Below are 21145 nucleotides of genomic sequence, written 5' to 3'. Positions count from 1 at the left end.
GCTCGCAGGTTAAATTCTTTGTGACCTTTGTGACCTTTGGACGGATAGCTGTGTGACACACTTTGTTTGGCTTGATGAAGTCACGGCTGGGCATGTCTATTCCAGGCAAGTCTAAAGATCGTACACGTGGAAAGCTAAATTCATTTACGTTTAAACCATTATTGAATTTCAATAGAAATCAGACCTTTCACTTAACACGCCAAGCGATTTTTATTTTCTTCATGCAGCAGTTTCTTTTCTTAAAATTTACCTGTTACCTCGGCCTTTGAGTAGTTGTTCCTGTTGCAGTGTGAGCTGCCGCATTGCTGAGTGAATAAGAACTCCATAATAGAGAGTTGAGGCGGGGGGTTGGGGGGGGGGGGGAGAACGGGCTCCCCGGGCCCCTCCCCCAGATCCGCCAGTGCTGAATTTCAGGCTACATACCGCCGCCGTTACCTACTTGAGCAAGGGTAGCATTAACTGTCTCACTTATAGCGCGAGAAACAGCCTCCGAAATCGATCGGGCAAGAGACGCTGGGTCAGCCATTCATACTTTCATTATTTCTAAATAATGAATTTACATACTCAGTGAAGTTCATTATTTCTAAGTAACAAATTTACACTCGGCGAGATGAAACTTCATTATTTCTAAATAATTAATTTCTAAATAATTAATTTACACACATGGTTAAATTCATTATTTCTAAATAATAAATTTACAGTCGGCGAAATGAAACTTCATTATTTCTAAATAATGAATTTACACACTCAATGAAGTTCATTATTTATAAATAATAAATTAACACTTGGCGAGGAGAAATTCATTATTTCTAAATAATGAATTTACACACTCAGTGAAGTTCATTATTTATAAATAATAAATTTACACTCGGCGAGGTGAAATTTATTATTTCTAAATAATGAATTTACACTCCCGGTGAAGTAATTTATTTATAAATAATGGCATTTACAAACTTTATGATATGTAAATAACTATTTTAGAGATGACCTGATATATAAATAATTGAAGTTGTTTAGTTTATTATTTATATATAATAACTCTATGGTAAAAGATTATTTATAAATCAGAACGTACCTAAAATAATTATTTACATATCAACGGACAAGTTCTTGTGTCTTATTTATAAACAAATTTTGTGGCGTTTCCAATTATTTATAAATAAGGGGAAAATGGCATAAATTCGGTCTAAATAATAAATTTACAAACGGCGCCCCATAGGAAGACGGCAACAAAGAAATCTACTCCGGCCTGTTGTTCGGTAGAAAAAGGTGATACGAGAGCGTTTTAACTTGAGGGTTTGTGCTCATTCACTTTGGTTTTGCATTTCCACGTTTCTTGTTTAGTTACTGAAACACTCGCGCCATTTTCTAATCCAATCAGAAGTAAAGCCAACTGAATCGTAACTCGCTCGCGCACGTTTTCCCGCGCTTCACGCCAATCACGTGCTTAATGCGATAATTGATTGGCTTACTCGATCGCTCGTGCCTTTTGTGATTGGTTACGTTGGCTTGGATTTTAAGATTCAAATGAAAATCTCTCTGTGTAGAGCTTTTAACTAGAGCTAGCGGTTGCATCTTGACTATGTTAAGAATCATTGTCAGAGAAAACCGGGCAGTACCAAAACATCGAGGTCGGCTGTTTACCTTCATCTTTTCACAGTATAAAAGCTATCGGAAAAGATTAACAACCATGACATTTGCCGAGGTAGGCGCTCGTTTTTCTTCGAGATATCACCACATCATGATATTCGCCTCTCAAGCGGTCTAAAATGGCCGAACTTTCGGGCAACTTTAGGTGAGCCTAAAAGATACTTCGTACAAATTCCAGAAACTCTAATCTTCGTGCGACGATACTTGTCCGCTTATTAGTTGATTGAAAAATGCTAGAGGTCTTTCGCTTTAATTCTACGGTTTTCACGAGGTTCCAAATATCGCCGCCGAATCGTTAATGAGCGTAACCCAAATTTTAGCCATTTTCAGAAAGTCGTTTTTCAAAAGTGCGGCAGTTTATTTCCACAGAAACACATTTTTGTGGTAGTATTTTGCATTGTTATCAATATCCAGTTTAGTTAAAATTGGTATCTACAGGCAAATCGGTGTAATCGGTCTCGCAAAGTCCAAGGAAAAAAAAAAATCATCAGTCAGAAGTATTTCCCGCCAAATTTTTAGCCAAGAATATCACCTTATACCGACTTTCTGCAATTGTTAACCATGATTTACTGAAAGATCTCCAAAACATTGCTAGCTGGACTGCAAAATAGAATATTTAGGCTGTGACATTGTTATTAACCTATGTAAACTTTCCAAACTCGCCAAATCCTTACCATTATTTGGGCTAAAATTTTCCCGCGAAAATTCTATTTTTAACGTCACGCTGCATGGAAAAACAGATCCTCACTTCGCTGGTCTTTTTTGCTGTTTAGTAGAACAAACTGCAAGTTAATAGTGAGCGAAGCTTTTCCCTGAATTATAATTTTGGGACTTCTGCAAACCCCTTGTCTACATCGATTTCCCCTTTTTCGGAAGGCGTGACGCGTTACAGATTCAAAGGTCAGACGACAGGACTTCGAAATGTCGATCTTACCTAAAGCTCTCTCCTTGGTTTTGAAAACATTGGCTCTTTCGGATCAGAAAAATCTCCAAGCATTGCAGGAAGCGGGTCAGTTTTCCTACAATTATTGCTAAAATTTAAAGCTGTTTTTGCCGCCAAAATGTTTTCGTGATTTATCGCCAAGGGTTCTTAACTTTTACAGCAAGTAAAAGTTTAAAACTTTCGTTGACTTTAAATTGTGTACATGTATTAAAACATGCTAACGACTAACAACGACTTCAACGTTTTGCTTTCTGTTTTGCTTTCTACGTGCGTCAGAAATTTGAAACCGTTCCGCGTTCCGCGTGAATAGAAATCGTTCCCGAATCTGTCAGACACACAGTAGAGATATAATAAATATCTTACTAACCCCGTCTTCTCGGTCCGTACTGTAAATTATGGATCCTCGTTTTTGTCCCTTCCATTTGTGACCCAAGCGCGAAGCGTGCGGGCCATACTTCGAAGGGGAAAAAACGCGGTCTGAAACTTACATTATTATATGGCTGTGTCTCACAAGGACTGGGAACTACCGAATTCACGAATTTGATTGGCTGAAATCGATGTTGACCGCGGTCTAGATTTTCCCATCCAGACCGGCATCTAGACCGGTTTCATTTTGCGTTGAAAAAGTAGCAAACTCAAATACAAAAATGTTCACCATTTTCTTTTATTTTATTTTCAATCATTTATGAAAGTGCCAAAAAGCCTGATGACAAAAAAAAAAAAAAGTAAAGAGGACGAGCAAATTTCGGCAGGTTTATGTTAAGCTCATCGCCGTTCGCAAGGAAAATGTCAGCAAACAAGTTACATTAAACGAATTAAAGTTTTCTTTTTTGCCATATAATAAACATCTTATTAATCGAGCTAAGTCGGTCTGTATGGGAGAATCTTGACCTCGGTCGTGTGTACAGATCTCACTGCGTTCGGTCTGTACTCACGACCTCGGTCAAGATTCTCCCATACAGACCTCCAGCTCGGTTAATAAGAGCTAAGTACGGACCTCGAACTCAGTTGGTGAGAGGCATAGAAAGAAAGGCCCAAATAATTAACTAATAAACGGCAAAGTAATTGTGAGAATATATTTTACTGAGTAAGGAAGATAATCGGAGATATTGGCCACATTTTCAAGTGCTTAGTGTTACATATAATCAGCATGTTTTAGCTTTGGAATGTTTCTTCTTTTTATGTGATTCTTTGGGTTCTGTTTTAACCCGCGCCAAGTCAAATTCATTCTCACTAATGATCTTCTTTTGTTTTAAAGAAGGTGACTCCCCTAGATCAGCACCATCTTTTTGGTGCTTCCTAGAATGACGTGACGAATTATCGCCTGGCATAACTGGCTCTTGTTTCACTATCATGTCCGAGCTTACAGATTTGACCTTCCTCTTTTTCTTGCTCGTTGTAAGCGCTAAATCCTCTTCCCTTTGCTCATTTACACTCATTTCCGCCTTCCTCTTTCTTGGAGAATCTGAACGTTCTTCTCCATTTCTTGCCGCGCTCTCAGAACTAGCATTTGTATTGGGTTCAGTTTTAACCAGCATCAAGTCAACTTCATGTTTTGCTTTGTCTTTCTTCTTCTTTTTCGGAGAGTCATGCTCTATTAATCCGCTCGCGTTACTGTTCCTGGACTCTTCCAAATTCTTCAACTGCCCCTCTATTGTGCGCTTTCGGGATTGATCTTTTGGATCCTCGATTTGTTCGGATAAATTGCTTGACATTTCTTCTGCCGTGTGTTTAATCTTTCGCCGGGGCTTTCCTGTTTAAAAAAGAAATGTTCTTCTTTTACATTTTCAACCTTCAGCTGATAACAAAGAATGTATTCAATACATTGTGCTCAAATTCCTTGGGACAGTTAATCGTGCTATGCCCTTTCAAAATCCTGAACCGATATTTTTGTAGCTTGATCAAAAAACTGAATCCGCTTATGCTAATGAGGCAGAATTTGTAAGTTTACAAACTAGGATTCCTCTATTGATAACATTGCACTTAACATGTTACAAACAGCAAAGACCTACTATAACCAAATGGCTTCCACTTTTTTATGAATTGACTGGGTGGCTGTCTTTGGACAGACAGTGAAGATTCTGGCAGCGTAGCTGGAGGGACAGACACTGACCGGATGACACTCATCTGCCCGCTAAATGAACCAGCTAAAAACAAACGCAATTATACTTTAATTAGAAACAGGTGTAAAGGTGAAAATGTAACAAAATCTTCTTTGATGGATTTGCTGGGAATACTTTCCATAGTACATGTACCAAAACTTCCAGAAATTCTGGTCGAAACTCAAATCAAATAGAAAGGCCCGTTTCGGTTTAGTCCGGTCGACAGGAATATTCAGGATCGCAGCTTCTAGAGGAAGTCCACTTTAATTGGTCTAACCGAAATTTGCCTTTCCACTTGACAAATTGGTTCATTGCCCGACTTCTGCTCAGTAGATTGTCACCTATGCGAGGGATTGGGGAAACGAATAGAAAATGGTAAGAGCTATTCCTCTCAGTTGGCCAGGTTGACTTGCTTAATCCCATAGGTCTCTGACAGGTTGGTCTGGCATAATAGAAAGCATCCTGGAATTCAACCATGCATGGAATTTGTCCTAAAATACTACACGGCTGTACAGTAGATAACATGTATGCATTATAGATGCTTATACTCACCTGCACACAAAGACTTTTTTTCTACAGACGGAAGCAACACAGTAAAAGAAGACAGCTGGACAGTGATACAAAGAGAAATAGATAAGCAAAGAAAAGTCAACAGTAGGTGGGAGGGGGATTTGGGGGAGGGGGGGAGGGCAGGGGAGTCAGAACCTCCTGCTTCCAATACCTCCACACTTGAAAAATGACAAAGTACACTGTACACTGCACCATGGCATTTTATCACAACACAATCAACTGGCAACTACGCAATGTCATTATCAGCTATCTACTTACCTCAGCACTGCAGTCTGTCCTTGACTGGACTTCATAACGTTTGTCTGTGTTCTATGGATGAAACAAAATATAGTAATGCTCAGTTCCCTCCATGAGATGCACCTGCAGGGAATCATGGTAGTAACTGTTGTTCTCATCATCTTGGATTGGATATTTGTTTTGATTAATACATTTTGTACAACTACCATGATTTCCTGCAGGCATGTCACTCAGAGAGAATAGGCCATAAAAACAATAAACAGTTAATGCCAATATCAAAATAGAAGAACACATGCATAGGGCAGCCAGAATCACTGTATTCATCTTTATAGGCAGCCAGCTTACTGTAATCCACTCACTATGACAGTATGTACACTAGAAAACAGTGATGTGAACACTCCTTCCCTTACAGGGGTGAAGAAAGTGCCATCTAGTCATCCTGCATAAGTAAATTTTCCTGCCAGGCAAGTAACATTTCATTCTCACTTGCCCAATGGGCAAAGGCCTAGGCAAGTAGTCTGTCAACTAGATACAAAAAAAGGTAAACTAAGACTTGCCCAGGGTGGGCAAAATTTGAGTGCTGCTTGTCCAAAGGGCAGCTGGAATCCACTGTAGGAAAAAAGATGGCGGCTGTACATTTTACCACAATGCCTTGCGAACCTAACACAGCCTAAAAGGCACAAGGAAAGCCAAATGTTTACAATATTTGTCTCTGTGTTAAGGACATTAAGTAGCCTAGGTTTGAAGATTTTATAACTTTTCTGCATGTTTTTTTAAATGTTGTTAAGAATTTCATGTGCTAAGAACTATGGGTAAATGTACCAGTCAGCATCTTTTTTCTCACGGAGGATTCAAGTGGGTTTTTCTTTTTTCGAGACCTGCCTTAGTCACAAGTTGCCTACATTCAGAAACATCATTGAAGGGGAGGTGCAGGAAACACTAAGTGCTATTGTGAGTTTGTTGTTGCCTTGTGACTCCTGGCCCTCGCAAAGTGCTACCAATTTGGCAAAGGTTTTTGCTTTAGACTCCTGAGAGGAAACTGAAGGCCACTGAGAATTTGTGACGCTATTTGTCACCAAGCACTGGGGTAAATTTTTAGCCCTGATGTCTGATGTACATGCAACTTTGGTGAGATTACTGTTAAGAGGCTCAGTCTCCAGAGCACTGTATCCATGTGGGTGATGATAAAGTTGCTGACAATCAAAACAATCAACTTTCAAGGAAAATTGCTACTTACAATAAAGGCAAGGTAACGTCTGCATTGGCTTGTCCTTACTACCCGAGCTTATCCTGGTTTCTGTAGCATTACACAACAAGGAATATTTCTACTCAACCCCTCCCCCCTAGATGGGAAGCTAGTTCATCGCAGGGTTAGTACATTGTAGGTTGAGAGAGGCACTGTGAGAGTAAAAAAAAAAAACTGTCTTGCCCAATCTGACCACCCAGACCACCTGATCCAGACTCTGGCAGCGTGCAAACTATTCACCCACCATGCCTCCTGTACAGAACACACATCACTCATCACTCTTTATAAACACTAATAGTGATAAGCACCTGTGCACCACTCTGGAGTAGATCCTGTGATCCATTCAAAACAATATTACGGCCAGATAGAGTTGACAAGTCAAACTGTGAAGAAAAATGCAAATGCAAGACTTTCCTTAAATCTCAGTGTTAACATAGGAGTTACATATAACTGTTAACTATAAAGGCTTGATTTCCCGAAACAGCAACTGGTATTCAAGCCTACTGTACTATGAGAGTTTCACTTATGAGTTAGACACCAAATATTTGTCAAATAGTTTTGCCTCATACATGTGATTCATCGCGATAAAAGATTCTGTTATATCCAGCAATTGCAAAGCCTTAGGATAGGCTTTCAAAAGTGCTTACACTAATTGCTCTGTTTTTTCTCAATCCATGTAGTTATATATGCTTATTGACTCTACAGCAGTTAACTTAATGTGGCAGTAACCAACCCGAAAGCCTTAGCTATTTTGGTCACTGGGCACATTTTACTTTCTATTTGTTGTTATTAATATTATGTAATATTCATAGATTGATTGTTAACAATGTGCAGATCCAGAAAATATCCATACTTCCCCCACAAAAGGGATTGGAATTTCCTGGAGGGTGGGGGGTTCTGGAAGGCCAAAAACTTAAAGAAATGTATGACGCTTAACTGGAATTTCCAGAGGGGTGGGGAGGTGTTAGAAAAAAAAAAAATCCCTTCCGTGGGGGAGGTATGGGTATTTTCTGGAATTACACAATATGAAAATAGTGGAAAACAGTAAAAAACCTGAAAAGCTGAATCTTACTGATTACTCCTGAAAATTAAAAGGTTTCATGTAGCTTACATCATAAGGTACTTTGATCAGCCAAAGTGAAGACTTGTCATTATCTGATAAAACATCTTCAAGCACTGGACACTCTACTGAATCATCTATATTCACAGCTTCAAAACCAACAGGACATTGAGACCTAGAAGGTGATCACAACATTAGAATCTGTTGGTAAAACAAGTACAAAATAGATTTGGCATGGTGTGGGGGAAGGGAGGGGGGGGGGGGGGGAGACTGCCCGTCATCAAATCTAAAAGTCTATTTACCGGAGATAGTATTTGGTGGCAACATAATATAAGTACACTCACCATCAGTTAAGTCACTGTAGTCCATACTTCTCTGTTTCTTTTAAGGTGTATCAATTTAAGTTCAAATAAAGCTCAAGCTATGCCTTGATTGGTCTCCCTTACGGGTTTCTTTCAAATTTTAGGCACTCTAGAACTTTTCTCATAGGATCAAAGTTCACCTCCCCTCCCCTGAGATTTCCAAGGCTGCAACATTTTAAAGCTTATCTTAAGTAAGCCTCCTACGTTGCTCGTCACGCAATCTTCCTCCACCACGAGGAAGATTGCGTGACGAGCTTAAAGCAAAAAGCGTCGACCGTCTGCGTTAGAGGCTAATCCTCACTTTCTTAAAAACTTTTTTGTATAATTAGAAGCTCTAATTTTACGGCTTCGATGAACCTACCTCAATTTTTTCCTAGATGACGGCATTGTTGTTCCCTTCAAGAAGATGCAAATTTGTAAACATTAGTGAAAGCTTATGTCGTTCACCTTATGTCGTTCATGCAACTAACCAGTCCAGCTTGAGTTTCATACAATCACCTTAATTTTTACTTACCAATCTTTCAGCAAGCAACAACAAGAACAAATTCTAAGAAATACTTCTTTACTTTATCGTATTTTCGGCGAAATTACTTCAAACATGGAAGAACTTTTGAAACCATGTGCTTAAAGTGCGACCGCGTTTGGCCAGCAAACTAAGATCAAAGAGATTGGTACTTCAAGTACTGCCTAAAGAAGTGTGACAGTAACCTGATGGTCACGGTTCCAGGCTGTTCTCGACTGAAAGTTCACAAATTATATCTACGTGGCGGCTGTTCTTTTCATTCGCAAACTAAGTCGCTAATTAGATTGCACAGATTTCTTTCTGATATACTTAAACTTGATACAGCATTCCTAGGAATGAAACACTGTATCGTTCTTGAGCAAGATGTTCCTTCGATGGATGTATAAAGACCTTTGCTTTCCGTCTTGTCGCTTGGTGGTTTTTCGCGGGATTTCCTCAAACACGCCATTCCCCTGGGTGAGTCGAAGATCACACGCGTGTTTTAAAGAGAGAAGAGGCAAATATCCGAGGAGTTTTTCAAACTATCAAGACAGATTCTTCCACGAGTCAAAACGAAAGGTAATCGACTGTTCAATGTTGGTTTGTTTGATTTTTGGCTGGAAGTGGGGGGAGAGGGGAGGGGGGGGGGAAACGGGGGGTGGGGGTGGGGATTAAGACCGATGAGGGTAGAGGGTATGAGAACCTAAGATGTTCGAGGAGGTTTCACCAATGTAGAGGTTTTGCCTGTTCTTTTCTGTTTTGTTTTGTTTTTTGTTTTTGTTTGTTTGTTTGTTTTTTGATGTTGTTTGAAAAAGTTGGCATTCATTTTCATGTGTAGAATCACAGCTTCATTTACATTTGCGGTCTGTCTTCTCCTCTAGGGAGGGGTGGTTGGGGTTAGAGGACATGGGCAAGGGGGGGGGGGGTTAACTGACTGGGAACTAGCATACTTTTTTCCAGAAATCACATATTAGTCCTTAGCATGGGCTACTTTTCAAATGTTGAAATTTGGCTGAGTAGACCCCTTGAGGACATAAAGGAAAGCAAACAAGCCAGTTTATTTTATTTATTTATTTATTTTCTATCACGTTAATATATTTTTGTTTTTTGTTTTTATTACAGAAGGGTGATAATGTTATCCTCATGGGAAGCCCAGGGGCTGGTAAGACCAGTGTTGGAAGAATGCTGGGTGGTCAGCTGGGGAGGAAGGTTATCGATGTTGACGATGATGTGCTGGAGAATGTGTGGGGGATGACAGTTGCAGAAAAGGTAGTTGCACAGTCAAATTTTTTACAATAATTTAATTATTGAACTAAAATACATGTGCAAACTGGATGCACTGTGTAGCAAGGTCTTGCCATGCTGGGGGAGGAGAGGTAGGGGACAGAGGAGCCTTGGAGTTAAGGGGGCAGTGACCCTACAGAAGGCAAGGTGTGGGAATTCCAAGGTGGCAGGAACCAGGAGGTAGAGGGAAAAAATATAAATGAATACTTAAATAATTCCTAATAAAATGTTTATTAATACCTGCCGTGTCCATTTCACATCACTGTGCTCTTCTATGGAGCTGTGCAAATTATAAAGAAAACTAACCATGATTTAAAAATACTTATTTAATAGAACTAACTAAATTTTGCAACATAATTTGTTAATATCTTGCACTGAGAAAAGTATCAAGTGGTCGGGACTGATTACCAGCTGCTGGTCGAGAAAGCTGGAGCAGGGGGGAACGTAGACCGGACTCGCGTGAGCAACAGAAATCGGGACTATGAAGCAACCTGGAGTTTTGTGACTCCCCTTATTCCCCCCGCCACCCCTGCCAGATTGACTGCTAGCCCATTGTAGGTTGAAGTTGAGTGGCATCAAGCTTTTTGCAGCCTGATCACATCAACATTTCTCCAGTACCGATTTAAACCTCTTGTGGAAAGAGGCACTGTGAGAGTCGATTCTCTTGCGAATTAGGGCAAAATAACGAATCTGGCTGGAGGGCTTAACTTGAATGCATAGTATCCCGTTATTTTGTGTCATCATCAAGTAGGTTAAGATCTGTTTTGTGCTTTATGGGTGGACGAGGGAGGGTAGGGGACAGGCAAGCTTTTCTGAGCAATGACCCCTTCCCCCCCAAGCCCCTCCTCCCTTGCAAGAAATATCTTTGATGATATCTGACATGCAACTTATCCATTAAGCCTCAAGAATTTTTAATTAGCATCTCAGTCACAAGAAGCTGCATAACTGTTTTGAGCCGTTTATTTTACATTTTTTGTCACATTTAGTTGCTTCAAGTTGGATCTGATTTCTTTGTGGAGGCAGAGGGGCGTGCTCTCTTGCAGTTTTCTTCTGACAATGCAGTTGTTTCTCTATCTGGTTCCAATCCTATACACGAGGAAGCCATGGACCATGTCAAGTCACTCGGCATTGTTGTCTACTTAGATGTGGAGGATGATGAGATTTTGAATCGGCTTGCTGCGATGAAAGTCAACCGTATTGTTGGACAGAACGAAGGTACACTGTAGAGTCATCTTCCTTGGAGGCACTTCATAATTTTGTTCACTTAAGTGAAAAGCACATTTCAGAAGTAAACTGAAGAGCTCTTACCTAAACAAGGCTCTGTCATTACCCCTTAGGCAGTCACTTCTGTTAACCCTTTGACTCACAGGGGTGATCGATATCTAACTTCTCCTTGCAACTTCGATACATTGTCAGGCAGACAGGTGATGAGAATAAAGCAAACTATCTACTAGAGGGTATTCTCTCAGTGGATAGAACACTTAATTCTCAGAACCAACACACAAGAAAATGTAAGGAGAATTAATGGTCAGATTGTGGGAGTGAAAGGGTTAAGTAGAAAACTACCAAAATTTATGGGCACCTTTATGACGTGATGTGACTGCATTGTAACAGCATCTTGTAAGGCTAACATTCCTGACTTCCCGGGATAGGCAACTCCCCAAGGTAGAGCAAAACACACCAGGCAGACAGACATCCGAAAGACCTTTGTGTTAGGAACTCTTCTCTGCTTAAGACAGATACCTATTAAAAGTAAATTCTACATGTACCTAAAGCATGACACTTCTCAAGCCGAAAGCACGGCCCTCTCTTAAGCTAACATCTCTGTAAGATTGAATCCTCCATGACAAATGAGCATCAAATAAGGTAGTCTCTTCTTTAAGGCGAATGGCTTTGTAAGGCAACTACTTGCACTTCTATTAGGAATCAATGGCAAGACATTTCTCTAACTGTAGTTGGATACCCATGTATGGTAGACAGTTTTCTGATTGTGGTGCAACTCATTACGTTTTCAAAACTCTTTTGGCAGGAATAAGCATGAGTGAAATTCTTCAATACCGCAAGCAGTTTTATGAATCTAGCTATGACCTTCGCGTTGTCTGTGCTAGAGGAGATTCTATTGAAGAAATTGCCAACAAGACGGTAAAAAGGCTGCAAGAGTTAAAACATCTCAAGGGATTCACCAGCACAAGGCGAGAAAACTCGGAAACAAACGGCGCGAACCCAGGGTTTTTGGATGTCGTGTTAGAGGGACTTGCTCCAGATGGGGGACTGTATGTACCAAGAAAGAAAATACCACACCTAACTCAAGGTGAGAAGTATACAAGTTAGTTTAATGCTAGCATTTAGGTACCCGACGAAATAGTTCGTTGAAGTGTCCGTTTTCTGGCTAGTAGACACAGAACAATCTGGCATAATAAAATTGTCACGATTCCTGGTAGACAGTCGAAAGGCGCCAACATGCGGACCCCCACCTAGCTGGTGTGGGAGAGTGGAGGGGTTAGGGGGACGGGGGGGGGGGTTCAGATACTCCCGGTTTCCGTACCCCGCTCTTCCGCTTCCCGTACCTTAATCTCCCGACTCCTGCCCTCTTCCGTCCTGCTCCCCTCCCCTGAATATTAAAAGACTCAAAATACAAGCACGAATTTTCTTGTTTTTGAAAGTATTCTAATACATAATAAATAACAAAAATGAGCGTTTTACATTTCTCTCTCTCTTCCCACCTGCTTATATTAAAACTCCCACTTCCCGCTCTTTCCTCTCGGGGCTCTATTCTCCCGGGCTCTCGCCCCGCTGCCCTCTGTCACACGCTAGCTGGTAAACAAATAACGTTTGTCATTGACATCTCGTATTACTATATTATCTTTGTTTTCCAGGTCAGTGGGAAAGGCTTGTAGACTGTAGCTACCAAGAAAGGGCTTTGAGAATCCTAGAAACCTGGATACCATCAACCGATCTCCATCCCATGATTCTACGCGGGATGATCTCCAAATCATACTCTGGTAACTTTCAGCACGAGTCAGTTGCTCCTGTAGTCAAACTGAACGACCAGTTCTATATACACGAGCTGTTTCATGGCCCTACGGCTTCCTTTAAAGACTTAGCCTTGCAACTAACACCACAATTTTTCAACGAAGCTCTTTCTCACAATTCTGTCACTGAAGGACCTCTTAAGCGTCTGATTCTGGTTGCGACGTCAGGAGATACAGGCAGCGCGGTGCTAGAAGGTTTTAAGGACGTGTCCAGGACAGAAGTTCTCATTCTGTACCCAGACGAGGGTGTCAGTCAGATACAGAAGGCTCAGATGGTTTCAGCGGACAGCCCTAATACACGCGTTATCGGTGTCAAAGGTGACTTTGACTTTTGTCAAACTACAATCAAGACCATATTTAATGACAAGTCGTTCAGCAAGACGCTTGCGGCCTCTTATGACGTACAACTGAGCGCTGCCAACTCTTTAAACTGGGGTCGCTTGTTGCCTCAAGTTGTGTACCATGCCTCGGCGTACTTGGACCTGGTCAAATCTGGGGTTATCTCTATGGGTGATATGGCAGATTTATGTGTGCCAACTGGCAATTTTGGCAATATTCTGGCTGCCTACTATGTCAAGGTTGGTTGAAGTATTAAAAAAAACGCACTGTTTTATACCGTGTTGTTTGCCTAGTTCCTAGGCCTCGATATTTCACCTCGCTCAATCGTTTTCAAGTGATGTAGTCTCGGATACGTCATCGAAATCAATCCTGATTGACCGTGAAGGCCTGGGAGAATGTCGTAAAGGAAGTAGGCAGCCGTGTTCGCACTAAATTTCTTTTTGAAGCTTAGCATATAGCTTCAAGGAGTGTATGAATTTCGGCTAGAAATCAAGCATTCGTTTCGAAAATTGTGGTGTAACTCCAGACCTACTCTCGGGTCATGCCCCAGTTGCAACGGATCGCTATAAATTATATTTCAGTATTTACCATTTGCTCGTTTGTTCTCTGTACAGAAATCTCAGTTCTGTCACTATGGTGTCTCTGAGTATAGGTGGCTGCCTGACAAATTGTTAATACCAAGATAAAATAAGTTGTATGGCAATCTATAAGGAGATTTGATACTTCGATGTAAAAAAAAAGGTTCTTTTCTGTTTTCAGGAAATGGGGATACCTTTCAATAACCTGATCAGCGCTTCAAACGAAAACAACATCTTGACAGACTTTTTCCACACTGGTTCATACGACATGGGAAAGCGACATCTTCACCAAACTGTCTCTCCTTCCATTGACATTCTGAAATCGTCCAACCTGGAAAGGTTACTTTATCACGTAACCGGAAGCAATGGACAAATTGTAGCCGGTTTAATGAGATCGTTAGAAGAAAACAAGCATTTTGAGGTACGTAATTGGTAACTGACATATACTAAAACTAAGGCTGTTTTTCACTGGCGCACACAAGAGCATAATCTAGTGACGGTCGTCAGCATCCACTCTCGTCCCCTCAGGCCGCGGTCGGACCTGATTGGTTGATGATGTGCAGAGTATTGGTTTCGTATTCTCAGCCATTCAGATTTGTCAGATTTGACGGGAAGTCAGTTAATCGTGAACTTCCAGTGCTAAACCCGCCCAGAGGTCGCGATTCTTGGTGCTGACCAAAAGGATCTTGGCCTCTGGGGACGAGAATGCCCGATACCAGGTCATTGCTGTCAAAAAGACGTGTCGCACAGGAACAAGCCGAGACAAAAAAATATTTTGTAAAAGAAATCAAATAAATCAGGCATTCAGGATAAAACGTATTGACCAATAAATATACACCCGAACAGAGCTATGTATTGAGTTAATGAATAAAAAATGAATACGTAAATTACATTAAAGGCTGCTTTGGGAAGGTCGCACAAACTTTTGAGATTTATTCACAACAGTGAAACTGAAAACGGTTGCCGATTTCGTTTCTTTTTCTGACTTCTGAATTAAAAAAAAAAGACGCCAGTTGTAATACTCCGATTGTACGTAATCAAAAATCAAACTTAACAGCCCGTTGTGTTAAGAACATGTTGTAGTTCCACTGAACACACGGTTGCTTAGGTATTTTGAGTTCTTTTGGCTACATACGAAATTACCTTTAAATGGTAGGGAACCTGAAAATAACCGTTTAATGAAATAGAAAAACACTAAAGAGATAATGATAAACCATAAAGGAACAAGGATGGCTAAGGATGGAGAAGACGTTGCTCCTTTAAAGTCGCAAGTTTTTTCTTTGTACGGATTGAAACCGCGTCTCTCCCAATCGCGAAACTAAGAACCCTCAAGACACACAGAAAATCTCCAATCCTCGAAATTAAAAATTCGCAAATTTTGTTTGTTTGTTTGTTTGTTTTGTTTTGCTACGACGTCAAAATTGCTCAGCTATTTGTAATTTCCTTACAGATTTCTGACGACCTCAGGGGTGAGTTGTCATCAGTATTCAAAGCTGACTGGACAACAGAAGACAAGTGTTTGGACACCATTAGATCTACGTTTGAACAAACTGGCTATGTCCTGGACACTCACACGGCAGTGGCTAAAGACGTGGCTGACCGCTTTGTTGATTCTAACCAACCGCTTATAATTTCCGCCACGGCACACTACAGTAAATTTGCTTATGACGTACTCAAGGGGTTACGGCAGTTGCCAACATCACATGACCCTGTGGAGTTGTTTGCAAGCTTAAGAAAAGTCGCTACCAAGCCTGCGCCGCACAGAAGACTCGAAAATGCAATCAGCCGACCACAGGTTCACAAGACAGTGTGCGAGGCTAATGTCAGTACAGTTATGGACGAGATCGATCGCTTCTTAAGTCGGTGATATCGCCGAGGATTTCATTTAAATTTAATAAAATGTATTCTGCCAACTGAAGCATTCCAATATGAACTGAACAGAAGTTTACAAACCTCCTAACAAGTTCAATAGTGACAACCCTATAACGTAAGATTTATTGTGTAACAAATAAAGAAATACTTTAGAATGGAGGGTTTACTGTTGGAAGACTTTCGTGTCTAAGGCTGTGTTCACATTTGGTGCCAGAATATGATTCTCGCTGGGACTGATGTGAACAAACTGATTGTCCAAGTACTCACACCAGAATTGGGGCGAAGTGTCCGTGCCCAAGTACAAGGTCTCGACCTTGTGCTTGGGCACTAAATAGACCAAAATGGCTGCTATTTAAAATTCTTTTGTATGCATTTAAATTAGCCCAACTAACCTCTTTTGAGAGTAAAAATTCTTTTGAATTACCAACTCAAAAATGAGATTAGCTGGGCTAATTTTAATACTTACAAAAGAATTTTTAATGGGCAGCCATTTACGAATGGGGTCTATGGTACTTGGGTCCAGTGTCTGAACACAACACTATTTTCTGCCAGTCCCCAGAAACCAGTTCTTGGAACAAGTGTGAACACAACCTGAGACTTTGTAGCTCTTTGTGGCTTGTGTCATTTATAACTTAGTTTTTATGGTATTTTATAGATAAAGAAAAAAAGGTATTGGCATTATGAGTTGTTTCACTTGATTCTGGGAGACTTTCAAGCCCCTCCATCTTTTTTAATAAACCTCACATTTACACATACATGTATTAGTCTTCTAAAGTTCTCCTTGGTTCTTACTGATCTTCAATATTATATAGAAATCACTAGCAATCCACTGGATTTTTTTTTCTTTGAAAGCCTTGGAAATATTGCCAGGATTCATGGACTATAATATTAGCATTAACAACCAATGAATAAGCTACAAACTTCAGGATCAACTGGCAAGGAGACAATGCCAATCATAGACCTTTTGCAACACTAGTTGGTCACGTGAGCTTACCAGTAATTTTCATGAACACAAAACAAAACCACTTTGGAGAACGACAGCAATAGAAACAGAGTAAAGAAACAAGCTAGCTAACAGACTTTTTTCTGGCTTATACATGTTTCTCCAAAGAGATGCTATTTTTATAGTTGTAAGAATTAGAAGGATTTTTGTGAGAGGGACAAGCCTTGCCATCTAATTGCACTCTAACACTTTTCTTTACAAATCTTTGTGAAATTTAAAAACTGCCATAAAATCTATCCTTTGTGATCTACTGGTCCTCGTACCCCTGTTTCTTATGTAAGCAGTTACATAGCACCAGTGTATTTTAGGTCTAAGGGATTAATTAAAGCAAATGCTCTTAGATTGCATGTCCTCGTCATTTCTATATAAAACATCCTAATTTCTCAGATGTCCAAGTCTTGAAAACTGACATTCAGCCTAATGTTAAAAAAAAAAAAATAGTTTTTCCATTTCAAGAAATCACATGTAGCTCTTGTAACATGTTAAATCTTTTACAAGTAGTCACGTGACCAACAGTTCCAAAAGGCCTCTTATTATATAACTAGTGAAAAGATGGGTGTGACAATCAAAAGTGGTGTAGACCATATTATTGGATAGCAAAACTGCCCCAAGGCTCAGAAATGCTGGCTACATTTACTATTACTAGAAGCTGGGGAACAAATTGTGTTTTTCTGGCAAAATTTTTGCCCAACCACTTAAAGAACTTTTGAGTGTTACTTCACAATCAAACAGTACCACAATCATTGTGTCCCAGAGGCTCAATGCTGCTTTGACATGTACCGGTAGCAACATCTCTAGCAGAATTGTCCTCTCAAAGTTTGTTTCCCCATCTACGATTGACGTCATGGTCACTTGATCAAAACAATTTGGTGTACATAACCATCACTAGTCACTCAGCGATATCAAACATTCAAGAACTTACAATACAGTACACTCACATGATTGGTATATCTGGGAGCAAGTAATATATTACAAAAGAAGCACTGCTGCTGCTGATACAGAAGTCTTTACATAAACCAGATGCACATTTCCACAAATCACATGCACACAAATATCCAACTTATGGATCACTATTTCGCTTTCGCATACAATCTTGTCCACTCTTTGGCTGCAAATAAGAAAAGAACAGGTAACTTGTGTATTGTAATGTCATGCAATGCAAAATCTTGGAAATCAAAATATGCTTGACTACAGAACAAAGAACCCTGATGAACTACAATTTTGTAACACATCAAGTTCTTAAGGGATCTCATAGCTGATGAAACTTAAATCTCAAAAGAATTAGGTAATTTTTAATTTAGAATATGACAATGCTACATGAAAACCAGTAATACCACTAAACCCACTGCATCTTCCACATACTTTAGGTTTAGCCATCTAGATAGAGCAAAGTTTTTATTTAAAAAGAAGGTCAGTTGAAAAAGGTTTGCCTGCCTGTGAAAACCAGTTGCCCTTCTGCTGAAAATTTTAATGAGACCCGTATCGTTCAGTTGTGTACGTGTAATTGACATACCATTTTTTATTGCTTTCTCTTCATCTATTTTCCACAGCTCAGCTACATCATTAGCCAAAGGATCGTCTGGGTTAGGTGCACTTAACAGTGCTTGAATTGATAACAGTACTGTGCGGATCTGAAGAGCTGGACTCCATTTATCTGTTGTTAGATTATAAAACATATAACAGAGTATGTTGGACAAGGTCAAAGTTGACTTCTCATGGTGTCAAAGGTTTGAGAAGTGAGATTAATTGAAAATTTTAATGTAATCCTAGTTGAAGTTCCATTTTACCATTTAAAAAATAATAAAAGAGATTTAAGTTTCAAGTGCCAATGTTAATCCATGTACAATACATTCTAGACCCATGTGGCATGTGTACAAAGCAAACAACTGACAGTTGTTATCATATGACTGAGAAAATTACTTCATTGTGATTGGCTGAGAGCAGGCCAATTTATTGTTACTTTTTAACTTGCACTGTAGTGTCAATTAATCATAAAAAAAATTGTAACTTCCTTAGTCATCACTCATATAATTTATAAATGAGAAAAAGCATGTAAGCTCACACAGTTAAGGATTTACACCATTCGCAATATTTGAAAATTATTTCAAGTTGCACTTGCTTAAAGGCTCATGCAACATTGAGAGAATTTTCAAATATCACTCAGTGTAAATCTTTGATTGCACTTGCATTCATAAGGTTACCTATTATATCATTTATTTATTGCACAAGATCATCATTATTACAACACTTCATACAACAATGTAATTAATACAATCCTGGGCAGGAAGTATCAGAAGCCTTTTAGGCTTATCTGGAAGATCCCCTTTACTACCTTGCAAGACAAGTCTGGCAGTCTATTATTTACAGATCCTGTACATTGAATCACAGATCATTGGTATTGAATATACAGCTACAAACTATGCGTGAGAATATAGTTTTTTAATTTTCACCTAAAAGGTGATTCACGCTGGACATTTTTTAGATCACTTGGTAAGTTGTTGTATATTCATTGTATTATATGTGAACAATTTAATGTTGCTGCCATCCATCTGTCTTGGGAGACAATGGAACTCTGCTCTCTCCCTTTTGGACTTTTTTCCTATATAGAAATTGTATTCTCTTGTGGAGTTTGTAAATGTTAGAAACTTGTCTGCTTTTCCAGTGAATAAGCTCTGAAAAATTCTACCTAGTCCTAGTATCAACAGCAATGTATGACTTCATGCAGAAAAACGAGTGACATTTGCATTATCTTCCACTGGTTAGGTGACATTGGTACATGAAAGGATGTAACATGGCGACACAGCTACCCCCTTCCTAGGAGGGCCTCACATTTCAAATATCAAATAGTTTTGGTAGGAAAACCCCAAACTTGGAGAGAAGAAGCTTTGCAAGGTTAGGTTAATTTTGAGAAAAAAAAAACTAATTTGTCAAAATTTCTATTTAGATATTCAAGTCTGTAATATTTCTTGTGGAGATTAAAAAGCTAAAATAAAGGTTTGCTAACACAAGCAACATATACCAACAGCGACATCTGACTTCACGCAGAAAAACGACAGTGAGATTTGCATTTGCTTCCACTGGTTAGGTGACATTGGTACCTGAAAGGATGTAACATGGCGACACGGCTACCCACCCACCCCCCCTCCCCCCTTCCTAGGAAGGACTCATGTTTCAAATATCAAATCTAGAGGAAATTTTGGTAGGAAAACCCAAACTTGGAGAGAAGAAGCTTCGCCAGGCTAGGTTAATTTGAAAAAAAAAAACCTAATTTGTCAAAATTTCTATTTAGATATTCCAGTCTGTAATATCTCTTGTGGAGATCAAAAAGCTAAAATAAAGGTTTGCTAACACAAGCAAACCATGGCAATCCCTATACATGGCAAAATTATGAATAGGGATAATTAAAGACAATAAAATCACAAGCAAATGGAATCTAAGTTTTTACCTGTAAATCAACAAGAAAAGATCTATGTTAATTTGTAGCACTGTTAACAAAAGTAGCTACATTTGTTAAAATACTCATTTGCACCCCCAAAAAACATATTTATCAAAAAAAGACGTTTATAACTACGATAACAAACGTTACTGAATTTGAAAAGTTATGTAAACATGCGCCTTTCGCAAATAAAGCACGTGAATGGATTATTAAATTTTAATTCGTACCTTTCAGAATATCCAGACAGATTCGACCAAGCTTGTCTACGTTTGGGTGATAAATTTTTGTCATAAATCGGACTTTCGGCGCCGCCATGGGATACTCTTCTGGGAGAAATAGCTCTAACTGGAATTCCCCTCCATCATATGCGGTCTGAAAACCATGACAATAAAGCAGATTTTTAAATGTACCCTTTCCTGCAAAACTCAACTAAGCTAGCGTGGTGTACGATAAACGTAGCTATTAAACTACCGTAATCAACTTGAGTAAAAAGATAACTATCAAGGCGCTTACATCTTTAGGTCCATCTATAATGACTTTAAAGTATCTTGCATTTTCCTCGTGTGGTTCAGCTTTTATCCCCGGGACCGGTTCTGCCACTAAACGCTGAGTTTCCTGAAAGCGAAATTCACAGTTCAACTCGAGTGCCGGGAGGTTGCCAGACTTTATCAGAAGATCTCGACAGAAAACCTACTAACTCGCTCAAAACCTCTGTGCTAGGAAATGACAAAAATACTGCAAGAACCTACCTTGATTATTCTCCGAGGTAGACCTGCACTCATTTCAGTATAAAAATGTTTAAAAATCAAGGAAGAACAGCAAAAGCTCACAAATCTGAAGTAAATGTTCAAGAACTTCGATCAAGATGAATGATGGGTAACTTGAGCCTGCAGTGTCCGTTGCATCTTGCAATGTCATGCTCTGTTTGT

At 39.6% G+C, this 21145-nt stretch overlaps 3 protein-coding genes across 3 annotated transcripts; 1 reads left to right on the top strand and 2 right to left on the bottom strand.

Moving 5' to 3' along the window:
* Nucleotides 1-3655: 3655 nt before the first annotated feature.
* On the bottom strand, nt 3656-8837 carry LOC110060479 (uncharacterized). Its single transcript, XM_089276473.1, has 8 exons — nt 8685-8837; nt 8532-8566; nt 7860-7983; nt 7057-7131; nt 5524-5574; nt 5248-5302; nt 4606-4740; nt 3656-4346 (listed from the first exon to the last, which is right to left on the bottom strand). Exons 2-8 carry the CDS (start codon nt 8555-8557, stop codon nt 3739-3741), a joined length of 1074 nt encoding a protein of 357 aa, XP_089132599.1. The 5' UTR covers nt 8558-8566; nt 8685-8837; the 3' UTR covers nt 3656-3738.
* Nucleotides 8838-8877: 40 nt separating this feature from the next.
* Nucleotides 8878-17201, top strand: LOC110060476 (threonine synthase-like 1). The gene is made up of 7 exons (XM_089276469.1): nt 8878-9251; nt 9795-9941; nt 10943-11171; nt 11986-12267; nt 12833-13566; nt 14087-14326; nt 15356-17201. The coding sequence occupies exons 1-7, from the start codon at nt 9057-9059 to the stop codon at nt 15770-15772; spliced, it is 2244 nt and encodes a 747-aa protein (XP_089132595.1). The 5' UTR covers nt 8878-9056; the 3' UTR covers nt 15773-17201.
* Nucleotides 16463-21098, bottom strand: LOC110060482 (ubiquitin-conjugating enzyme E2 N-like). Its single transcript, XM_020767265.2, has 5 exons — nt 20966-21098; nt 20730-20831; nt 20444-20588; nt 18294-18434; nt 16463-17888 (listed from the first exon to the last, which is right to left on the bottom strand). Exons 1-5 carry the CDS (start codon nt 20996-20998, stop codon nt 17851-17853), a joined length of 459 nt encoding a protein of 152 aa, XP_020622924.1. The 5' UTR covers nt 20999-21098; the 3' UTR covers nt 16463-17850.
* Between the last annotated feature and the right edge of the window lie 47 nt (nt 21099-21145).

The sequence above is a fragment of the Orbicella faveolata genome, unplaced genomic scaffold, assembly GCF_042242905.1.
Source record: "Orbicella faveolata isolate gen_17 unplaced genomic scaffold, um_ofav_v1 contig_4, whole genome shotgun sequence".
Lineage (NCBI taxonomy): Eukaryota > Metazoa > Cnidaria > Anthozoa > Scleractinia > Merulinidae > Orbicella > Orbicella faveolata.
Note: the sequence above shows the minus strand (reverse complement) of the source record. Positions and strands in the feature narration are given on the sequence as shown.